This window comes from Bison bison, unplaced genomic scaffold (genome assembly GCF_000754665.1).
Source record: "Bison bison bison isolate TAMUID 2011002044 unplaced genomic scaffold, Bison_UMD1.0 scf7180017864451, whole genome shotgun sequence".
NCBI lineage: Eukaryota > Metazoa > Chordata > Mammalia > Artiodactyla > Bovidae > Bison > Bison bison.
Window position 1 is genome coordinate 2371785 of NW_011495013.1, and position 25161 is coordinate 2396945.

Sequence of the window (25161 nt, forward strand, 5' to 3'; positions counted from 1 at the left end):
ACTTATATGCAGAGTACATCATGAGAAACGCTGGACTGGAAGAAACACAAGCTGGAATCAAGATTGCTGGGAGAAATATCAATAACCTCAGATATGCAGATGACACCACCCTTATGGCAGAAAGTGAAGAAGAACTAAAAAGCCTCTTGATGAAAGTGAAAGTGGAGAGTGAAAAAGTTGGCTTAAAGCTCAACATTCAGAAAATGAAGATCATGGCATCTGGTCCCATCACTTTATGGGAAACAGATGGGGAAACAGTGGAAACAGTGTCAGACTTTATTTTTTGGGCTCCAAAATCACTGCAGATGGTGACTGCAGCCATGAAATTAAAAGACACTTACTCCTTGGAAGGAAAGTTATGATCAACCTAGATAGCATATTCAAAAGCAGACATTACTTTGCCAACAAAGGTCTGTCTAGTCAAGGCTATGGTTTTTCCTGTGGTCATGTATGGATGTGAGAGTTGGACTGTGAAGCAGGCTGAGCGCCGAAGAACTGATGCTTTTGAACTGTGGTGTTGGAGAAGACTCTTGAGTGTCTTAGACTGCAAGGAGATCCAACCAGTCCATTCTGAAGGAGATCAGCCCTGGGATTTCTTTGGAATAAATGATGCTAAAGCTGAAATTCCAGTACTCTGGCCACCTCATGCGAAGAGTTGACTCATTGGAAAAGACTCTGATGCTGGAAGGGATTGGGGGCAGGAGGAGAAGGGGACGACAGAGGATGAGATGGCTGGATGGCATCACTAACTCGATGGATGTGAGTCTGAGTGAACTCCACGAGTTGGTGATGGACAAGGAGGCCTGGTGTGCTGCGATTCATGGGGTCACAAAGAGTCGGACATGACTGAGCGACTGAACTGAACTGAAGTATATTCAGGCAATATTTACTTTGAGAAAGAGGTTCTACTCTTTAAAAAAAGAGAGACTTGAAAATAATTTGAAAGTCACTAGCTCACATGCTCAAGTCCAATATTATGGTCGATATAAAAAATAGATCCTGATCACAAGAAAAACAGACTATATAATAAACAAGTCTCATTTAAAGTAGCCAAGGAAGAAGCCCAAATGGATGAAACTCAGGCTTCCCTGGTGGCTCAGAAGGTAAAGACTCTACTGGCAATGCAGGAGACCCAGTTTCGATTCCTGGATCAGGAAGATCCCCTGGAGAAGGAAATGGCTACCCACCCGAGTATTCTTGCCTGGAGCATTCCAAGGACAGAGGAGCCTGGTGTGCTACAGTCCATGAGGTCATAAACATTCGCATACAACTGAGCAATGAACACTTTCACTTTCAGGACTATGGCAGTTAAATTTACAGTCAGAAAAAAAAAAAAAAATTTACAGTCAGTGACACAGCAGAAGAATCTGCTCTGCTATGTTGGAACCTGCCTCATTACCACGTGTGACAGGAGCTCCCCACAGCTTCCACTGAATACTAACCCCAGCTGATTTTAATAAAGAATGGAAGCTCAAAAGGGTGACATGCTAGCACCCTGACTACCTACAGTTCCCAAATGATCAGGGTTGGGAAAATCATTTTTTTCAGAAAAGCTTTTAGTTGCAGGGACCCCTCTGTGTTCTTGTTCCTATTCGTTTTCTTCTAAAAGACTTGTGCTCTTCTTCGGTGGGTAAAATAATCTTCTGAGGCTGATTTAAAAAACTACCACCTTCCTGAAAGCTTGTGGGTCACTCCTGGATTTCCTGGAGGAATTAGTTCAGACCATGACACTCAGAATGTTCCTTATTTGGTTGGGCGTCCCTGATATCTAGCATTTATCAATCACCTAATGAAAGTTAATTAAGTTAATTACTGAAAGAAACTATAGTTTCAGGGGATATAGTCCTTATTCAGAACAAGCTGGCTGAACCAATCTCTTTCTGATTTTTCAATAAAAATTAAGAGAGCATGACTCATCACAAAGTAAAAAAGGAATTAGCTATAAATTCTTTTTTCATTTATTTTAGGTAAGAGGTATTAAGAGAGACTTCTGTATCTGTAAACTAAAAATATGTAAATATATGTAATGGATTTCCCCAGGCAGCTTAAATTTCAATGTGACTCACGATCGCCATCTGCTGGAAGAAAGGTTGAATATCTGTTTTAGTTAAAAGAGGGAAGTCAAAATTTAATAACAGTTATTAAACACACACACAACTGTTAAGCCTATAAAACTGAATCTATAAACTCTAGGACATTCTCAGTAAAAACATTAGTCACATTAAACATTCAACTCCAGAATGTGCTCCAGAGCATTTCAAGTAGAAACAAAATTTAATGGTTGGAATCCACTTAAAATATATTGATTGTTAGTTGTTATATATTAATTCTATCATTGCCACGTGAGAAAAGACTACATTATATTCAGGCTGTGTAGGAAAGGAGACAGGAGGAAAAGAATCATCTCCAAGCAGAGTAATCTTTTTTAATTTCTCAAAAGATTATGTGTGTGTGTGTCACTCAGTCGTGCGACCTAATGGACTGTACCCGGCTGGCCAGGCTCCTCTGTCCATAGAATTCTCCTGGCAAGAATACTGGAGTGCGTTGTCATTCCCTTCTCCCGGGAATCTTCCCAACTCAGGGATAGAACCCCAGTCTCCTGCACTGCAGGCAGACTCCTTGCTGTCTGAGCCACCAGGGAAACCCTCTCAAAGAGTAGGAAAAGCCAAAGATTAAAAATCAGTAATACCATTAGTGCTTTTAAACAATTTGTGACTTTGGGGACAATGAAAGAGATTACGGTCATGGTCTCATAAAATATTATTTTATGTCACTATATGACATTCCAAAGATGTAAGGATATATACAATATTAGAAAAGACAGAGAGAACAAGTCTCCTGGTGGGTGTGCACATCCGCAATTGGTGGTGGAGGTGAGGTTTATCAACTTGGAAGGTTTCACACATCCCATCACAAGTCTTCTGAGGAATAAGGACGATACAAAATAAGTTCAAATATAAGGGAGAAACGACAAACGAACTAGCTTCTAGGGGGATCTCAGTCTACTGAGGAGACAGGAGGGCAGTATCCAGAGTCACAGGTAACTACCTAGCAGAGGACACCACCTCCAGCTGGAGCATTCCAGTCCTGGGGTTACACGGAACAGCGGGCATGTGGGGAGAGTCCAGGGACGCATCCATAGTGCTGGCTACTACGCAAGACAGGAAGGACCAGGAAGCACGCTGACAGAGGAAGAAAAAAAACATGCCAGCCATGACTCACCCAAAGGTGAGATCAACTATGGCTAACAGGCAGAGCCTCAGTCTATGCCTTACAAGCAGGAGTACAGTTGAAGGAATTATGTAAGTAGCAAGTTATTTAATGGAAACTTAAGAGCCTGAACTTGAGCCAGAGTAAGAATTCTGACTTACATTCTTATGTGCCGAGGAATGCCCTCCAAATCACTTAACCTCTCCGGTGCCTTGATTTCTCCATTTATACGGCTGCGAGAGTTAACACTACCTACCTCAAAGGAATGCTATGAAGATTAAGTAGGTTTTTAATTAAGTAGGTTGTAGATTCAAGTGCTCCAAATAGCACCTGGCACACAGTCAGTACAACCTAAAACTGTTTGCTATTCTGAATTCGGGAAGCAAGATTTCTTGCTGTTTATGAAGCATCAATCATGGTGTATCCATGGCTTTTTGGCTGAATAGCCTTGGTTTCTTTATCAGTAAAGCAAGAATATTTATAGTTGTGGTACAAATGATGGATGTATCTCAGTGAACAACGACAGGCCAGGTATAAGCACTGGATTGTTCACTTGTACATTCTTTATCATTGGTTATGGAGTAACACAGCTGTATACTTATTACATTATTTTGTAGTATAAATATTGTGCTGTATACTTATTACATTATTTTGTATTATACATATTGTGCTTAGTTGCTCAGTCTTTGCAACCTCATGGACTGTAGCCCGCCAGCTCCTCTGTCCATGGGGATCCTCCAGGCAGGAATACTGGAGTGGGTTGCCATGCCTTCCTTCAGGGGATCTTCCCGACACAGGGATCGAACCTGGGAGTCCTGCATTGCAGGTGGATTCTTTACCGTCTGAGCCGGCAGGGAAGCCCACTGCATCTACACACACTTATATGCAGCTTTTATGCATGTTTGTGTGTGGGCACAGGGCGTGTGATGAAGACACAATGGAAGATGTTGCCAAGGAGCTTGCTAGACTGGATCAACCTCAATTTGATCCAAAACTGTGAAAAGAGCTACATTCTATACCAAGTAAGTCCAGAGAATTTTTGGAAAAAACTGAGTTGTCAGTGCTTAGACCAGAGGAGATTCAACAGTGGTGTGTCAAGACATTTTGATTTTTATTTTATTGGCCCCTTGAAACAAGGCTGGAGTTTTCTGGAAATCAAACTTTCCTCACAAGCAGAAGAGTTGTACCTTTTCGATTAACTCGTAGCTCTCTTCGAGTTTGAGCAGCCTGTTCTGCACAGATGTGGAGGCACGGTGATAGACGGCTCGCCACTCCTGAAAGTCGCTCTCTGAAATCTCAGCCACGGCAAAACACAAGGTTCTTAACCCTGAAAAAAGGGAGCACGCCCCCCGCAACATCAGATAAAATTTTGTTCAGAAAGCTGACATATTTGTTTTCAACGAAATCGCATTTCAAAAACACTGATTCAGTACGCTGAAGTCTGACTCAAGCTTGATGGAATCTTAGCGTCAACTGTGTATTAACAGTCCTCTGGCCTTTACCACGGGCACCTGGCTTTTAATTCCCCAGCTCTTTCAATCCATCCTTCATGCCTCGAGTAACTTTTCTAAAATCCTAATCTGATACGGTTATTCCTTTGCTTGAAGTCTTTTAATCATTCTCCAGGATGAAGTTCAAACCCTAAAGTCTGGCTCAGTCACCATGTATCAGTTGCCTTCAACCTCATTCTCTGCCGTCCACTTTCCATGGTAGGGTCTTTGCACAAATTGATCTTTTTTCCCCCTCCATTCCACTCTCCCCCAATCCCCCTCCAAGGCCTGCCTTGCATCTACTTTAAGACTCAGTTCTGAAAATCACCTCTTTGAAGCCTTCTCGTCTCACCCAGACCCCAAAACTTCTGTGGTGTGAAGGACAATGTTTCGTGTTTTTTCTGTGGTCTCCTACATGAGCTTGAAGCTTCTGGAGTTCCAGGGTCCTGGAGTTCTTCACATCTGTAACTCCAGCGCTGAATACAGTGGCCGGCTCATTAATAATGGCTTCATAGATGCTTATGAAGGAAGGAATAGAGGGACCCCAGTGGGGTGTACTGGGAGAGCCACCTTCCTCCAACTATATTTATTACAGTGGATTTGTAGTATAAGGAGTCTAAAAAATTGAGGGACAGTGACAAGAAAAGAATACCCATCAGCAACACCTGGGAAAACAATCACAGCTGATGTCTGAAGTGACCTACTTCCTGTACTCAGAGTCCATCAGTTTTCTAACTCATTTGGAGGTGACCCTGAACCAGAAAAAAGTTTACAGACTAGAAAAACGAAGAAGCAGATTTGCCAGCCACGATAAAAGCAGTTAACTAGGTTACCAAGAAGGCAATGTTCTCACTCAAGGTCGTTTAGCTCTCAGAATAATTAGGTGTTAGTGATCTCAAGTCAAATCAAATATGGCCAGGACCATGTCAGGAAAAAAAACCAAAGAACACAGGACATGAAATGCCTGGAAGACTCCACGTTCCAAGAAAGGAGTACATTGTCGCTGCCACAGCACTGCAAACAGAACTTAACTCTTTGGGCCATATTAGGGATATGTGTTTCCCCTCTGGACACTTGGCTGGAGACGTGAAAGTCACTCAGTTGTGTCTGACTCTTTGCGACCCCATGGATTGTAGCCCACCGGCTCCTCTGTCCATGGGGATTCTCCAAGCAAGAACACTGGAGTGGGTTGCCATTTCCTTCTCCAGGGGATCTTCCCAACAAGAAACTGAAGCCAAGTCTCCTGCATTGCAGGCACATTCTTTACTGACTGAGCTATGGGGGAAGCCCGCCAGCTGGAGACTTACTCTGGGGTAGCCATGGTATGGGAGAAGGCGATGGCACCCCACTCCAGTACTTTTGCCTAGAAAATCCCATGGACGGAGGAGCCTGGTAGACTGCAGTCCATGGAGTTGCTAAAAGTCGGACATGACTGAGCGACTTCACTTTCACTTTTCACTTTCATGCATTGGAGGAGGAAATGGCAACCCACTCCAGTGTCCTTGCCTGGAGAATCCCAGGGACGGGGGAGCCTGGTGGGCTGCAGTCCATGGGGTTGCACAGGGTCGGACACGACTGAAGCGACTTAGCAGCAGCAGCAGCCACGGTATACGAGTGCTGCTTACCCAGGGTGAGAATGGGGTGGCGGTGGAGGCCAAGCCAGCTGGAACCGGTCTGGGAACTAGAATATCCTTAACATCAGAGCGAGAGAAAAGGAAGATGCTCCTCCAACCCGCTCCTTCCTCAGTAAAGGAACCTGCTATATGTGCCAGCTTACGCTGTACCTGGCGTCCCCTCGGAAGTCGTACCTTATGGAATCTGAACTCAACAGATGTGTGGGTCTCCATGCGCTTCCATTTTTGGAGGAGAAATGGTAGAAGGTTCATTATGTCCCCGCTTTTCAAAGCCTAGTGCTTTAAAAAACATTCCTATCATCTTGCTGCTTGGATTGAGAGGAAAAGGTTTGGCTCAGAGGTCAGGCTTGGTGCCACCAGCCACAGTTCCGGCAGAAGCAGACCAGAGTGAAAACTTAGATGGGAGATGCGGATACAGTACTGGTGACTTTTGTTAAGTTTAGAGATAAGATTCTACAAATTCCTGTAGTAACTGACCCTGATGCTTAACGACTCTCACTTTCTTTCATCTCATCTAGATCATCTCCCTAGACTACATTTCGGTACAAACAGAGCGTCAGGACTATTATCTTTACCATGGATTCTCAGGCCTCACATAGAGCCTGGCGTGTGGTAGGGGCTTAATAAAAAGTCCTGAGTTAACGCTGAAGAACTATTTCAGTAGTTATAGACTATAGTTATTTCTTCTCCTCTTTCTTACTCAGATTATCCAGTTCTTTAACTCTTGTTTCTTTCCTTCTACATTGCTGGAGATGTAAAGTATTCAAACTGTAAATGGTATCCATTCTAAAAAGCAAACAGATTTATAAGCTCTACATCCCCTTAAATGTGCGGACAAAGTCTTTCAAAATGTTAATAAATACAGGAGAGCAAAATAAAAATAATGGCTGGGAACAGCATATAGTAAGATCTAAATGATCAACATTTATTGTTATCTTACTTTATGAATCTCCAAGTAAAATAATAAGAATAATCCTATAAGATAGTAGTAATACATGATTTCATTTTATTTGAGTCATGTTTACTATTGTATTATACTCACCTTCTGTAGCAAACTGCTCCAAATGTTTTAGGGTAATTTCTTTGTATTTTGAAGTTTCTGCCAGTCGGTCATAAATTACAGTGTCCTGGAAAACAAACAGAAGGTATGATACACTTAAAGCATTCTGAGTTGACTAAAGTTGATGTTGGCAACATTATTAGCAGTGAATGAGTATTTAAAAAATCAATTTAGCATCAGTGTTGAAGCACAAAATATTTTTCCTTAATAATACTGCTTTCCTGTGACACTAAGAAAGATGGTCTAGTCCTGTATTTTCATCTTTTCCTTTCTGAATAAATCCAGTTACTCCAAAGTTCAAAATCTCATATTCTATCAGCACGTCACTTACCTGTCATGTGCTGTTAGATCTCCCCTCACTGCCCCCCAAAGATTTTGCAGAAGGCTTCAGCATTCATCCGTGCTATGAGGAAGAATGGTCCGGAACTCAGACAGCATGGGAAATGTCAGAACAAAGCTAAAGAGCGTGTCCTGCTGCGGTGCCTCAGGGCCTTCAAAATGCTAATGCACAGTGGCTCCAACGGAGTGGGCTAATAGACGCCCAGACCTAACTACTGAACCTTTTGGGACTTAGGGCGTCGAATGAGGTTGGTGCCCACAAAGGAACAGACTCTGAGAAACACATGTTAAATGCATGGAGCAAGCTGGTGGCTATGGCAGGGAGGACACTGGACAAGCTGAGCATTGCCTTACAGCTCAATATTTCTGATTGAGTCACCTTAGCTTTAAGACTCAATTTACTTAGTCTGTAACATTAAATTACTGTATTATCTTTAAAGTCCCTTTCAGCTTTAACTTGAGGCATCACTGCATGTCTCTAATTTTTGCCCCTTTATAAATTGCCTATTGTTCCTTTAGTTATTCTTTAGCTTGGGTTTAATGTTTTAAGAATTTTAGTATTTGGCCTTCATGGTTTTATTAGACCAGGAAAAATAAATCATTTACCTGCAATTACTTTCTCAGTGGTATTACCCATTTTGGGGTCTCGAGTCTCAGGGCTGAGTTGGAAGCAGACTAGTGAGGTATGATTTAGAACCCTTGAGAGAAACAGAACTTAGTGACCTCAGAACAGATGCAATATTCCAGGCTCCAATTATGAATTTCTTTTCATTTCTCAGTGGTGAAATGGGAAGCGGGCAAAGCAAAAGGAAATGATAATTTCCCCTCATGGGTCCTTTCTGAGAATGCGAGTTCTGTGTAACTTACAAACTCTATTTTTTTCCCAGAGGTTAGTGACATTTTCAGTGAAATTAAAATAGGCCATTTTAACACTAAGAAAATACTAAAAAATTAAAATCATGAAAACAAAAGTGATGAGTAATAAATAAGGCTAGGGAGATTAAACTCTCAAGGTAATTAAGCATTCTAGTGGAAGAAATTGTGGTCAGACTAGGGGAATTTTCTACCTTCTCTACAGTATCAAGGAGAGCAGGGGGCAGAATGCGGCCTTCTGCATAAACGGTAATGTGTTAGTCTCTCAGTCATGTCTGACTCTTTGCGACCTGATGGACAGGCTGCTAGAGCTTCTACCATTGATTGATGAAATGTATTTATCATTTCTAATTGTGTTTATGATTTCTAATGTACTTAATGTATTTACGTATTTATGATTTCTAAATGTATTTATGATTTCTAATTTATCTTACATGTAACCCATTCTCCCCTCCCTCAAATTTCTTTTTGATTAAAAATAACTGTAATTTTTTATCATGTTGAGCCCTAACATCCTCTGTCAGAACAGTTTATCTGAATGATTTCACCTGGAGCGAGTTCACCCTACAGTTGTTTACCTGCTTGTTCAACAACCAAAGAAACTCAAACTAAATTCATAAGACGTCATGAAATTATTCTCTCCCCAGTCTTTTAAAACCAAGGCATTAAAAAATTATGTTCCAATGCATTAAAACCAAGGTATTGAAAAACATTCTCGACAGGAATTTAAATAATAAGCTTGGGCTTTTTAACAAGTTCATCTCCCAAGTTCCACGTGAGAAAGCAAGACTGTTGATTATATTCGAAATTGGAAAGTTCCAAGTTTGTAAGTTACCTGATTACTCCAAGTATATACTATGTACATGGAAAGGATAAATCTGAAGGGAAATATTAACTCATTTCAAGAATAAAAAAAGGCCCTGGAGAGTAGATTTCTTTTTTTTCCATGAGCATAAACATATTTTAACTAGGGAAATTCAGTTAGAATGACAAATTACTGCCCTGTCAATAAAACCTGCCAAATACAAAAGCCAACCAATAGTTAGAAAGGCTGTTATAATTAAAACAATGCAAATACAATACAAATGGTAATCAACCACATGAAGAAATTATAGCAATAACTGTAATCCATTTTCCCCATTTCTATTGCCTTTAAAAAAATCAGATTCAAATCGGTATAGGTTGCTACATTTCTAATTTAATTTTAAAATATTTTATGTATTATTTTCTTCTAAAGTGTTTATAATATACAAACCTCAAAAACTGAATTATATAAATAACCTCGGCCAAACTTTTTCAAAGCACCAGATTTACCCAGAAGGAATTCTGAGTTTCACCAGAAGAGGCTGAACACTATTAGTATAAAACACCTCCAAAAGTGGATGTCAGCAACTTCAGGCTAAACATCTGTGTTACATTTCCATAGCAGAATGTTTAACATATACATTATAAACCATCATAAATCAAAATCATAAAAGACAAAAATACAAACTTACGGCTCCTTTGCAGTAAAGTCGTAACTTCCCGGATGGAGTGCGAACGATCACTGACATTCTTTTTCTAGCGCTGAAAGAAAGGTTTTCCACAATGTGTCATCATAGTGAGAAGATGCATCTATATGTTTGTCCTGTCTCACATATTTTATTGCTCACAATGAAAAAATAAATTTGACCAAATTATGAGGCTGATCCCTCCACATACACAAACCATCGCCTGAGTGTGTAGCTGAGTGCCTTTGAAAGTCACATTATGTTTTTCTAGATATGCGGGTACCATCTGCTGCCCTAAAGGAATAATTTACCAAGTAGCTTCCAAGAAACCTGCAAGAGTTAATACCCACCAGGGCAGAGAGAGGAGAGTTCTGATGAGCCAGAACCTTTTATGATGAATTATTAAAACGAGAAATGATAATCAATTTTAAGTATACACCCAATCAAAAGGCATATACTAGCACTTTAAAAACTTACTTAAGCCTTCACAACTATCATTTTTTAATTACTAGCAAACCACTGGCATCATGTAAAAAACCTAATTCATATTATAAACTCTAGGTAATGAGCACAAACAGCTTAACATTGTGTTGGCGATACAGACTGATAAAAGTTCTTAGTCAAACATACACATCTTTCAATGGATTAGCAAAGAGGCTACAACTTAACAATGAACAGAATAAACACGTATGGCATTGCACGGGATAAGCCTCACTTGGAATCAAGTATGCATAAGCATTCTCTCCAGAAATAAGGGGTAAAAAAGACTTCTCTAGTGTCAGCGCCTATTCATGCTACCTTATAACGTTCTGCAGCTAAAAAACTGAGATGAATCCAATACAGTAGTTAGATATAGTGTAGTTGCCTTTAGAAATATCTTGGACTGTTTAGTCCTCTCTTTCTCCACCTAGTACTTCCACTGCATTAGTGTCTCTGATCATTCCTGCTTTAGGACCACACTTGATTGGGCCCCTCTGCAACATCTCTGTAGTCTACCTCGCCCCTCCTGATTCATGTTTCTCTTAATCCAGCTTTGACGGCCTGGTCCCTGGTTCATCAGCTTCCTTGCTCTTTTCTTCTCCTGACAAAACTCCCACATCATGGGTGAACAGGAATGCCTTCTGTGGCCCAGCAGAGTGAGTGGCCACTGCTGGAGAAAAGCCGCCCTGTCACAGCTTAGTAAACACTTGGTCCCAGGGTCACAGAGTGCTCCACAGTGCCTCGTCACCTACATTTCTCTAATAACCCTGCTCGCATCTCCTCACAGGACTATGAGCATTCTCTTATGGTCTCTCCATTCCTCGAGTCTCCAATATGCCCCTGTCGCTCCAGATGCAGGATTTTTGCAATCACTTGGATGGAAGCTTCCAACAAGAAATTTCTATTCATTTGACCATGAACAGCTGCACGTTTATCCACTGTGGACCATCCCTTCTGTCTCTATTCCTACTATATGGAAACTAGTTTTATACCTAACAGAGAGATGAATATGAGTTTCTGAAATCCCTATGACAATTAGATGTTATAATGAGCACATAATTAGAATGGCAAGTTCCTGACTCTGATTCATTTTAATTCTGCATAAATCTTGGTGCCCCTAAGTATGTTTCAGATCACTACCCGGGCCTGTACCCTACAGTTGTGATGCAGACTGTTATGTTCAGAAATATTATTACACTGCCTCCAGAAGACATGCCTTACAAGACTCTGAAGAGAACAGTTTATGATTTTCTTACAAATGACAATTAAAAATTGTATTGAAAATTTTAATTTAATATTTGGTCTAAATAAATTTATTTAAATAAAATAAAGCACACTTTCTTCTTATTTAAAAGGGAAAAACTTTAAATGGAGGGAAACATATCACATACACAAACCACAGAGCAGATGTTTTACCTGGTGAACTCCAAGACATTGAGCAATTCATATCTTTCTTCCTGCCCCAGCTATGAAGAAAAGGAAAATATGATTACATACAGTAAGAAGTAGCTTTGGCTTTTTGGAAATAAACTCCAGTTATGAAGTTTTAATGTAAAAAATGTCAACACAAATTGTCCTTTCTGAAATACATCACCCTTAATTGAACTTATTAATTTTTCAGGTTCAGATGGAAGATTGAACAAACACAATTAATTTTCATTCTTCCCAAAGCCCCACCAAAACTACAAAAAAAAAAAAAATTAAAAAGAAAAACTCACAATGGCAGGAAAATATGAGAAGAGACAATGGCATTAAAAATTTGGAAGCTAGAAAACAGATAAGTGAGATATGCTTACTTAGCAGATTGCAAGAAGTAGCAAATGCTATTATATACACAGTGGTTACGGGGGAAAGGTGAGAACCAGCCTGACCTGTGTTGGATAATCCCTAAAAGGCCTAGGGAAGAGGAATAACAGGGAGTTCTAGAACTGGAAGGTAAAGGAGCGCCCTAAATGGGAGGACTAGGGGAAAAGCTGCTGTTCTGGGCACTGGCTTTTCCTGCATACTGGCAGAAGACCAGAGGCTCTGCTCCATAAAGTTTCTTTTGTCTAGAAGTTGGCACCTGAAGCTATAGTATTGTTATTGTATTTGTACTAAAGGCTAGGCCCCAATACCCCACAACTCACTTGGCCCCCTACATTCTGGCAACCAGATCTTTCCTGGCAGAAGGGTGGAAGACTGTTCTCTCAGGAATCTATAAACCCGGGTTGAGTCCTAAAGGTACAGATAACCATGATTTCCCAAATGAATCCCACCAGACCACCCCACAGTGAAGCCCAATGTTGACAAATACCCTCTTATACTCAGAACTGCCATACTGCTGCTAAGTCGCTTCAGTCGTGTCCGACTCTGTGCGACCCCATAGACAGAAGCCCACCAGGCTCTCCTGTCCCTGGGATTCTCCAGGCAAGAACACTGGAGTGGGTTGCCATTTCCTTCTCCAATGCATGAAAGTGAAAAGTGAAAGGGAAGTCGCTCAGTCGTGTCCAACTTTTAGCGACCCCATGGACTATAGCCTACCAGGCTCCTCCATCCATGGGATTTTCCAGGCAAGAGTACTGGAGTGGGGTGTCATTGCCTTCTCCGAGAACTGCCATATCAACTTGTAAATTCTTTACCCTTAACCGTGAGAAAACCAAAGATGAACAGATATCCAAGGACAGCTATTATCATGGATCACAGATACCCAAAACAAACAGATAAGAGCAATTTGGAAGAAAGAGAATTCCAAACGAAAACAGGCTTCCTGATGGGCACAAAGGGCTGGTGGACAGGTCCTGGATGCCTCTTTCCTCCATTTCCACACCAGGATGAGGTGGTTTGTCATATGCTTTCTGTGGGGCATTTTCTGTTGGATCATTGGAACTGGATGGGTGTGGATTCCTGGAGGCATAAAACCTTCTGCAGTGTTTTACACCCTTGGAAATATTGCTAGATCCACCAGTATATGCTTGTTAATGGGACCCGTGAAAAAACAAAGATAATGTCTGAGACAAAAAGCTGCCTGTAACAATGGTCATGCTTCTGTGATTAAGATTCACGTCCTGTGATGCTCTTTGGTGGCATAGAAGGAGACTGGCCTTATTTCTCTGCATATTGCAGCTCTCATCAAAGATCTTGCATAGCCTATTACGCATCTCATATGCAAGTGGTGCAGTAATTAAATGCTCTTCTTGTCTCCTAAGTAGAGAATGAGAAACTCCAGAAAGGAAATGTGAAAGTTGATGTTTAATTTTTGGTGAAGTATGCTTCTCCCAGTGCAATAATCAAAACAACTATAATGACAGCTTAATACCATTTTATGTTCCAGTAAAATGATATGCTTATTTAAACTGTTTGTAATTAAAAAAAAAAGAAAACATAAAAAAAATCATTATTCCTCTCAGAGAAGTAACGTTAATACAACACCTATGAAGGAAAAACAGGATACTATTTAAAAAATTAATATTGAGAAAACAATAAAAGCTTCTGGAAGCTAAAACATGTAATATCAGAAACAAAAAGAAAATCAATTGAAGTCTAAGAAGATAAAAGAGAGGAAAACTTCCAAAAAGTAGAACAAGAAGGCAAAAACACGAAAAGCAGGACAGAAAAGTTAAAAGATGTGCTCAGGAATTCTAAAAAGAGAGAGCAGAGAAAAAAGTGGAAGAAAAATGAACAGACTCATTCAAGAAAAATTTCCAGAATGGAAGGATGTAGAATTCCAAATGGAAAAGTGTCCACTCAGTGCTCAGGACAGTGAGTTAACATATTCTCACTACGGTATATGGTTGTCAAATTTCAGAATTCTTGGGATAAAGAAGATCTCACCAACTTCTTGAGGGAGGCAGTGGGCAAGTCACAAAAACTAGAGTCACAGTGGCTTCTGACTTCTCAGTTAGGCATACAGGAAGCCAGGCAATAAAAATTCCTCAGGAAACTGATTCCCACCCTGGAATTCTCTATTCAGCAGGACCACCAATTAAGTATAAAGGTCAGATAAAAATGTTTACACTTAAAAGGGCTAAACAACAAGTAATTTCCCATGTGCCTTTTCTCAAGAAGCCAATAAAGAAAGTTGTCCACAAAAACAAGCATAGGCCAAGAACAAGGAAGACATGGGATTCAGAAACAGATCTAACACAGGAGAGAGTTAAGGAAAGTCCGCAGGGAGACAGGAAAGCACTTCCTCTTGAGAACCATGAGTGAGACTGAGCTGTGCACCACGGCAGCATGGAGCCCTGAGTCAGGAGCTGGGCTTGTTGAGGGCTGTCGCTTCTGCTTCTGCTTCTGTAACACCTTTTCAACAGGATGAAACGGACAGAAAACATGTTCTACCAATGTCAGGTTCTAAGAAAGAAATTTTGACTTACGGGAAATAGCAAGTCCAAAACAGGAGACAATCAAAAGGAATTCCAAGTGCCATAGAAGCTGACCTCTGAGCAAAACTGGCCCGGAGTAAGGAGAACAGGGGCGGGGTGGGGTCTCAAGGGAAAGACTGCAACTGCCCACTGGCCAGATTATCTGGTGTAACTGCACTGATAAAAGTACACTAAGAAGTTATGAAACAATTAGAACAATTAGTAATAGGTAGAAAGAAAATGTTGCACTTGGAAAAAACATAAGAGATTTATTTTTAAGAATTAAAGAAAAAGATTATTTTCAGGAGATAATTTTGTATCTGAAAACACAAAATTAAAAACAAAGAAAATAAATGCTGAATAAAACAATGTTTTGCTAGGAATATCAATACAGGCATAATAACATAAACACTAAATAAAAATGCTTAATGAGATATAATTTATATACAATACTGTACACAGATCTTAAATATGTAGTTCAATGAAAATTCTATAGTTTGATAAAGGTATACTTGGTGTAACCACCACCCCAATCAAGACACAGAAAATTTCCACTGTCTTATAAATTCCTTTGCCCCCCTTTCCAATCTCCCACCTGTTGAGATAACCACTGCTCTGAATTCTAAGACCATAAGTCACTTTTTTCTGATCTCAACCTCGACATAAATGCAGAGTATGCAGCTCTCTGTGTCTGGCTTTTTTTCCTTTTTCTCAGCCTGTTCCTAAGACTTATCAATGCTGGTAATGAATCAATCATTTTACTCTTTTTTTTACTGTTCAGCTCTTCCACTGTGTATCACAATTTGTCAATCCATCCTCCTAGTGATGGACATTTAGTTTGTTTCTAGCTTTTGGCTACTGTGAATACAGCTGCTATGAACGTACCATGAAACATCTCTCTGTAGACACATGCTTTACTTCTTCTGGGGAAGTATAAGTACAACTGATGCATCAGGCACATGTTTACCTGTGCTGGAAAATTCTAAATGGTTTTCCAAAGGGGCTGTACCATCTTACACATCTACCCGCAACATATAGGTGAGCCCCTTGCTCTGCACATTAGGTGCTGTCATAAATTTTAAAAAAAAATATAAATCTATTTATTTTAATTGGAGGCTAATTACTTTACAATATTGTATTGGTTTTGCCATACATCAACATGAATCTGCCACGGGTGTACACGTGTTCCCAATCCTGAACCCCCCTCCCACCTCCCTCCCCATACCATCCCTCTGGGTTGTCCTAGTGCACCAGCCCCAAGCATCCTGTATCTTACGCCGAACCTGGACTGGCAATTCGTTTCTTATATGATATTATACATGTTTCAATGCCATTCTCCCAAATCATCCCACCCTCTCCCTCTCCCACAGAGTCCAAAAGACTATTCTATACATCTGTGTCTCTTTTGCTGTCTCGCATACAGGGTTATAGTTACCATCTAAATTCCACATATATGCGTTAGTATACTGTATTGGTGTTTTCCTTTCTGGCTCACTTCACTCTGTATAATAGGCTCCAGTTTCATCCACCTCATTAGAACTGATTCAAATGTATTCTTTTTAATGGCTGAGTAATACTCCATTGTGTATATGTATCACAGCTTTCTTATCCATTCATCTGCTGATGGACATCTAGGTTGCTTCCATTAATGTTTTTAATTTTACTTTTCTTGGTGGGTATGTTGCAGTGTCTCACTGAGACTTTAATTTGCATTTCCCTGATGATTAATGATGTGTTTTCATGTGTGCACTGGCCATCTGCATATCTTCTTTTGTGAAATGTTTGTTCCAATCTTTTGCCCATACAACATCTGGGTCCAAATACTTGTTTAACCAAGCATTGTAATATAATTATACTACTACTGGAAAGGGATGGTGAGTCAAGAGAAATAATCCCTCATGTAATATAACTGAATAGAAAGTCAGTAGATATGTCTAAAATTGAAGAATTGAAATATATTTCATTCATCAACACATTAAAAAAGGATGTATAAATGTCTGAAGAAACAGCTAAAAGAATAGAAAAGTCGTTGCTTCTGGAGAGGAGAACTAGAGTAGGGAACCTCTGTTTTTATTGTGAGCTTTTTGGTATTATTTTATCTTTGAAGCTTGCATGCGCATTGCTTTGATAAAAAAGAGAATTAAATAACTTACTGAATCTATAATCACTGAGTCAGGCGTTCTTCCAGTGAAAACAAAATTCAACTGCTTGGCTGCTCTGACCAAGGCTCCCTCATCTGTTTTAGGCAAATAGAAGAAAGCAATACATGGTGAAAAAACTCATCTCAAATATGAGAGTGAAAGAAAAGTGAAAGTGAAGTCGCTCAGTCGTGTCCGACTCTTTGCAACCCCATGGACTGTAGCCTACTAGGCTCTTCCATCCATGGGATTTTCCAGGCAAGAATACTGGAGTGGGGTGCCATTTCCTTTCCCAGGAGATCTTCCTGACCCAGGGATTGAACCTGGGTCTCCTGCATTGTAGGCAAATGCTTTATCGTCTTAGAGTAAGATATCCCAAAATATGAGAGTAAGACTGCAATACAATAGTCTGCTTAATTTTAAAATGAATTAAAGTTCTTTTTATTCTGACTCCTGTTTTTGAAATCCATTTCTTTTAAAATCATATGACAACGCCCAGGGTTTGAGTAGAATGATCTTCAGAATCTGAGACATGTATAGACCCCAGAGGCATATTCTTGAGGGCTAAGTCTCACTGTTAGCCAAACAGACCTAAAAAGGATAACTTCAAAGTACGTCTTGGTCCATCATATTCTCCACAAAACTTTTCTTAAAATAAATGATGTGTACAAATGAGGAAACCCCATAACAGCAACAACATGGATAGAAGGCATCATGCTAAGAGAAATAAGTCAGACAGACAAAGAAAAATACTGTATGATCTCACTTATATGTGGAATCTAAAGAAAAAAGAGAAGAGAAACCCACCCACCTCAAACTCATGTAAAAAGAGATCAGATGTGGTTATCAGAGGTGGAAGGTTGGTGAAGGGGAAGTGGAGAAAGGTGATCAAAAGGTACAAATTTCCATTATAACATAAATAAATACTAGGGATACAGTGATGTATATCAATTATTTCTTAATTAAATTGGAAAAAAACGCGTGGCACAAAAGTACCTTAAGTTTTATCCTTTTCCTCCTAAAATGCTGAATGTAGGAAAACTATTAATAACACTATGAATATTGAGGGGTCAGATGGTAAAGCGTCTGCCTACAATGTGGGAGACCCAGGTTTGAGCCCTGGGTTGGGAAGATCCCCTGGAGAAGGAAATGGCAACCCTCCAGTACTCTTGCCTGGAAAATCCCATGGACAGAGGAGGCTGGTGGGCTACAGTCCATGGGGCCACAAAGAGTCGGACACAACTGAGTGACTTCACTTCAAATGAATTGATGTTTCATTGTATTACATATTATTCACTCTTATCACCATGTTATATCAGAACTTTTTTGTTTTGGGGGGAAGGGTGTGAGATAAAACATCCATACAGTGTCTGTCTTAATGTTGGAGTGTATCTTATGGTTTTTAGGAATCTGGTATATTCTACAAGGTTGCAGGTGCTGGTTTGTAGTACAGTTTAAAACACGGGGGAGGGGATAGTTAGGAAGTTTGCAACTGGTCTGTACACACTGCTGTGTTAAAAACGATAACCAACAGGGACCTACTGTATCATAGCACATGGAACTCTGCTCAAAGTTATGTGGCAGTTGGATGGGAGGAGAGTTTGGGGGAGAATGGACACATGTATATGTATGGCTGAGTCCTTCTGCTGTCCACCTGAAACTATCACAACATTATTAATTGACTATGCTGCTGCTACTGCTAAGTCACTTCAGTCGTGTCCGACTCTGTGCGACCCCAGAGACGGCAGCCCACCAGGCTCCCCCGTCCCTGGGATTCTCCAGGCAGGAACACTGGAGTGGGTTGCCATTTCCTTCTCCAATGCATGAAAGTGAAAAGTGAAAGTGAAGTCGCTCAGTCGTGTCCGACCCTCAGCGACCCCATGGACTGCAGCCTTCCAGGCTCCTCCGTCCATGGGATTTTCCAGGCAGGAGTACTGGAGTGGGGTGCCATTGACTTCTCCTAATTGACTATACTCCAAAACAAAATAAAAAGTTTTTTTTTTTTTAAAGGAAACATAAAAAGTTCCCTAAAGTGTGTTCCTTCTTTTCTGAAATCTTAGTCATCAAATTGGCTATTTACCCAATTTTACACTGAAAATAAGCCTAAGTATGGAGTCTCTTCTCTAAGTGTAAAGCTCTTCTCATTCAAGTAAATACACAGCGAACTCCTTGATTATCATTTCCAAAAGAAGAAAAGTTGGTATTCTAAAATCAACACCATTCAGGTAAACAGTTCTTCCTTTTTCTGCCAGCTTATGTGAAAAAGCAGTTTATGACCAACAGTTTTTTCTTAATTATTTATAAAGAAGGGAAAACTTACTATGCACTTAGAGTACCATTTTTTTTTAACTTGTATGTATTTTGTTATTCAAATTTCCATGTAACATGTTATATAACAAATATTACAGTTATAGATTTTAAAATATGTACATATATGTATAATTTTGAAAGCCAATGTTTCTAATTAGTAAATAACATTTTTGTTCTAAAACTAAAGTGACCTGGTTGTTTTACTTCTTCAAATTAAATTCTGAACAACCTCATATTTCAGAACAATTTTCAACCAAGAAATACATCACAATTGCTTCATTTGTACCTGGAGATGCTGCCTGGTAAATAATCTTATCACCTTCCCGCTCTGGTACTGCCGTGTGACACACGGCCATCATTGTAAGAAATTCACATATTATTGGTGCAGTGGGCTGTAAGAAATAAACACACCATTTAGCCCCTTCCATTTAACCATATGACACAATGATAGCAGTATTACTTCATGTATATTGAGTGCAACTGTTAAATATTGAGAGTGAAAGTCAAGAAATCAACACTATGAAGAGAAAATATTTTTTACTAAAATCCTTCATTTTTGCAACCTCTTCATTCCTTTTCTAAACATTTATATAAGGCCACCTTGTCTTGTTGAATAGAAACAGCACAGTGAAAAAGGCAGATATAGTTGAATCCTGTTATTAGAGGACAAGAGAGGAATTCTAAAATGTTCATTTACCTGGTTCTAATTCCTGATCAGATCTAAATCTTAGGCATCTAATCTTACTGTGGTTCCACTACTTTGGGTCGCAGTGATGATGGCAGAGGATTCCTCTACAATGCTTTGGCCTCTCTTTCCAAAAACAACAACCATAACCTGACTAGAGTCCTACTAAATAAAAAAGGGTTGACTGAGCAAGTCCTGTGTAGTTATGGCCTGAGGAAGACAGGATCCTTTCTGCAAGGAGTTTTTGAGTTTATAGGAGAATAGCAACCAGATTTTCGAAATTAAACATCTTTTCTGGTTTCTGATGAAGAAAAGTGTCACTCGAATTAATAAAGGAAAAAAATTCCTCCATGATTTTGGAACAAAAAACTAAAATGACTGGAAAGGTACATCAAAACACTATTTGAAAAAACAAACAAACAAACTGGTGTTCAGGCTAGAACAGCAGACAAATCAGACAAGGTCCCTGATGCTTTGACCTGTGGGGAAAAGAGAACATAGATAAACAGTACACAAGTATCATTTATTTAGGGGCTTTCCTTGTGGCTCAGCTGGTAAAGAACCTGCCTGCAATGCGAAAGACCTGGGTTTGATCCCTGGATTGGGAAGGTCCCCTGGAGAAGGGAACAGCTACCCACTCCAGTATTCTGGCCTGGAGAATTCCATGGACTGTATAGTCCATGGGGTGTCGCCAAGAGTTGGACACGACTGAGCAATTTCATATCATTTATTTATACTGTGAAGAGGGTTACAAAGGATAAAATGTATGAAAATCATACAATATGATTTGGGTCAGTTTGTGGTTGTTCTCAAGACAATGTGATCTTTAAGCTGATCAAGTTTTAGCCTCATGAAGTACTAAGCACAGTTTTCCATCAAGCAGGAATAACACATGACTGAAAAGGTCCTAAAGGAGGAAAGAATGAAGCATGTATGAGAAAATAAAAGAAAGCCAGTATACACTGAGGAGAAAGAAAGGGAGGGTAGGTCCAAGTGAGGCTGGTGACTTAGGCAGAGGTTGGATCACACAACTTTGTAAGTTGAGAGGGAAGCCAGAGAGTGGTTTTCAACAGGGGTGTGTTGGGACTTGATTTCCACTGGCATCATTCTAGCTGCCATGTGCAACAAGGATGGGAAGGGGTGAAAATGGAAACCAGGAGAAGGGTTATGAGGCTGTTGTGGCAGTTTACCTGGAGGATGCTGGTAGTCTTGACTGGGGTAGAGAAAGTGAGAATGAGGTGAAGAAGACATTTAGGACATGTTCTAGAAAGTCATGGGCTTCCCAGTGGTGCAGTGGTAAAGAATCTGCCTGTCAATTCAGGAGGTGCAGGAGACAAAGCTTTGATCCTGGATGGGGACGATCCCCTGGAGGAGGAAACGGCAACCCACTGCAGTGTTCTTGCCTGGGAAATCCCATGGACAGAGGAGCCAGACAGGCTATAGTCCATGGGGTCGCAAAGAGTTGGCAACAACTGTGCGACTGAGCGCATGCACGTGTACACATACACACAAGAAAGTTGTATTGACAAGGGCTTAGTGATTCATTACAGATCTGGAGATGGAGAGAAGAGACATAACAAAGCAACCCTAAGTTCCTAGACGGAGTTATAAGATAGTTGATTGTGTAACTTACTGAACCTGAGAACACAAGAAGGAAGAGGTGGGTCTAGGTCTAGATTTTGTGGATCTTGAAGCTCATGTTCTGTTGAAAGCAGAAATATCCACATGAATGCGCTGCTAGGGCCCCGCGCAGGGGCATAGGTGGCACGTCCACCAGTGCCAGGTAGGGACTAGTTTTGGGGTGATGAGCATGACTTCAAGTTTTGATGCACTGAGCTTGAAGTGATTGTGAGAAAAAGTTGGGGATTTAAACCTAGGTGCACTCAGCTGCATCTGACTCTATAGGCCCATGGAACTGCAGCCCTCCAGCTCCTCTGCCCATGGAATTTTCCAGGCAGGAACACTGGAGAGTGTCATTTTTTCCTCCAGGGCATCTTTCCGACCCAGGGATTGAACTCAAGTCTCTTATGTCTCCTGCATTGGCAGGCAGATTCTTTACCCCTAGTGCCACTTGGGAAGCCCTTAAACTTCAGAGATCATATCATTTGATCAGGTGGAATTTAATCAGGTGGAATTTAATAAGTATCAGTAACTTTATAAGTGGAATACTCACATTGGGTGGCAGATGTCTAAAGTTCTTACTGTATAGATTTAGCACTGGCCTATAATTTTGAGCAAGTAATTAATTTCTATAGATATTCTGAAGTTGTTAACAATGAGTTGTTTCATATAAATAGAGCTCTAAATTATCTAGTATTTTTAAAAAGCAGAGTATCAATAAATGACAGTGTTAAAAGTAAATTTCTAAAAATCACAGATCCGTGTTGGCCAAGTAAAAATAATTTAGAGACAACAGATTTTTATAATTATTAAAAATGATCATGAAAGTAAAAAATGGAATATATAAGCATGGAAGGTAATTCAGAGAAACACTCATTAGTTTTCATTTATTAATGAAAAGATAATGGTACTATGCTTCTTACATGATTATTTTGGAGGTTTTCCAGCAATGATGAATCACTAAATGTTTTTTCATCTCCAAACTGTGAGTTCTGCCTAAAGGGGAAAAAAAGGAGCATATTTAATTCATTTATACAAGCCCATGGATCTATCTGTAAATTACTTTTAAAATAAATCATTATGCCTACAAACTCTTAATAAATTAAATCTAATAAATTAAGTATAATTTAGTCCACATTTCAAATAAGATATCACATATTTCATGATTGAGTCATAGGATATTTTCAAACATTATAAACTGTGAAAGCCTTTTTCAGTGTTAATAAAAAATAGCATTTTACTGTTCATTTTCCTGGAGTAAAATTATGTTGTAGCCATATGAAATTTAAAAAAAATTTAATTAAAAAAATGTAACCAAACTGCTAATATACATGGAACTGAATTTTTTACTTTCATAATTTTTCCAAGGTTTAAAAATTTTGAGAATTAATGGAGTTATTATAAAAATAATACTGTTTTACTTTAGCCATAAAAATTTATTTGCAGTGAGTAATACTATATGATTACCATATGAAACAAAAATATGAATAAACTGATTACACATTTCATTAACATTTATCACTAACAAATATCTTACATATTTATGTACATATTACAGTTACTCTGTAAAGGAGAAAAAAGCCATGAAAGTATATATGTGGTTTTGTGTTGTGGCTGTCTTCAGATCAGCAAACTTGAACTCCATATGAAACAAATCAAATGAGAATTGCCTCTATAATCTAGCTATTACTAATTTCATAGCCATGCAATTTAATATCAAAATGTTGAGATTCAAAGGAAGGACAAGGAACGTTTAAGTGGAAATGTCAAACCCCAACAGTATACTTATTACAGTTCAGTGAAAATATATAGATCTAAAGCTTTTGTGCACAGAAGGAAATTTCAGAAGTCGTTGAGGAAAAAATAATGTGTTCAATATTAAACAGCTGTAATCTAGAAAGCTTTTAATCATAATTTTTACAGGTTACAAAGAGAATTATCAGTGCCAATGTGCCAAATATCAAGTTTCATATTTTAAAGCCAACTGTTTGAAAGGAAGGAGAAATCATTGAAGAAAAAAAAAAAGAATGTAAAATAATTTAACCTAAACCAGATCATCAATATATGTAAATATCTTTTTAACCATACACCATAAAAAGAAGTTAGAATTTTACTGTAAAACACATCTTTATTAATGTGTAACACTTTGATCTATTAATTCTCAATATTATAATGCACCTTTATTAGCACATAGATTAGAATTCTCAAAAACATCAGTAGGAAACAGAATGAACACATTTTGTTATTATTTTAATAATAATAATTTATTTATAAAATAAAAAATTAATATCTATTAATTAAAACTCCTCCTCTTCTTAGTTTTAAAGATGAAAAGAACTTTTAAACAACTTGTCAATTGGCAGGCAGAAAAAATTAACATACATTTCTCCTCTAAATATTATCATTCTCAAAAAGTTTATTATTCAGGGCTCTATAAAATCTCCCTATTATTTATAAAATGTATTCATTATTGGTTCTTAGTTATATTTTCGCACTTATTTGTTAGATAAATTGAAATGTCCAGGAATATTCACAGTAACAACTTGCATGTGGAGGTCTATCTTCCTTCTAAAGAATTCTGGACTAAAAGCTTTTATAAATTTGAAGATGTGTCTTATTAATCTCACCAGTAATTCTTTCACTTCATAAGTCACAGTTACCACAATTGATAAAACTTTCAAATGTATTTATAACAAATAACACTAGATATGCAACTGAAATGTTGACACGGACACATCCTTCCCTCCATTCACCAGTGAAACTTTCTGACGCAGAAAATGCTAACACTTCTCCCAGAAAGGAGCTTCCTTTCCAAGATCATAAACCCATCAGCATTTCATCTGCTAATTACACAGCTTGGTCTGGATAACTCAGACATGGTGCTCTCATCACCCCTGTCTGAAATCTCACAAAATGTTCACTTTTAGTAAAAGTAAACAGATAAAATTAGGAAGCTCAAAAGTCATTTCAAAATAAGAACCAATAAATTGTTAGCTGACAAAGTTATTTGAATTTGCAAACTGTGCATACATAAAAGTGTAAGCCGACATCTACATTTTGTTAAAACTTTCCATAGAAGTTTTCAAGTGACACTCTGCCTTATAAGGAGACAAAGAAATTATGGTGTTTTGCAAAAAGCAATAAGGCAGGGGGTGTAACAGTAAGATAAAGTGAAAAATGAGCAGTTAACCCACAGTGTCATATAATTTACTGCTTCTTGTAGGCTGATTTAAAAGCTATGATACATTGCAAATAATTATTTCCTAATCATCCAAAAATGAAGAATCCTAATAGCAATAAAAAATGAGAAGATTCAGAATTTTATGGATAAACATAAATTACAATAAGTGTGGCCTGATCAGTATTGGGAACCAGAGAAGATCAAATTGCTAACATCCGTTGGATTATAGAAAAAGCAAGAGAGTTCCAGAAAAACATCTATTTCTGCTTTATTGACTATGCCAAAGCCTTTGACTGTGTGGATCACAATAA

At 39.0% G+C, this 25161-nt stretch overlaps 1 protein-coding gene across 1 annotated transcript in view; it reads right to left on the bottom strand.

Annotated features, from left to right (window-relative positions):
• Nucleotides 1-25161, bottom strand: part of ATP8A1 (ATPase, aminophospholipid transporter (APLT), class I, type 8A, member 1) — a 208377-nt gene that overhangs the window by 122309 nt on the left and 60907 nt on the right. The window contains exons 17-23 of the mRNA XM_010858921.1: nt 22593-22665; nt 19651-19756; nt 17070-17152; nt 11993-12042; nt 10103-10172; nt 7377-7461; nt 4398-4537 (exon numbers count right to left, since the gene is read on the bottom strand). Coding sequence (XP_010857223.1) covers nt 4398-4537; nt 7377-7461; nt 10103-10172; nt 11993-12042; nt 17070-17152; nt 19651-19756; nt 22593-22665 — 607 coding nt within the window. The remainder of the gene's footprint in view (nt 1-4397; nt 4538-7376; nt 7462-10102; nt 10173-11992; nt 12043-17069; nt 17153-19650; nt 19757-22592; nt 22666-25161) is intronic.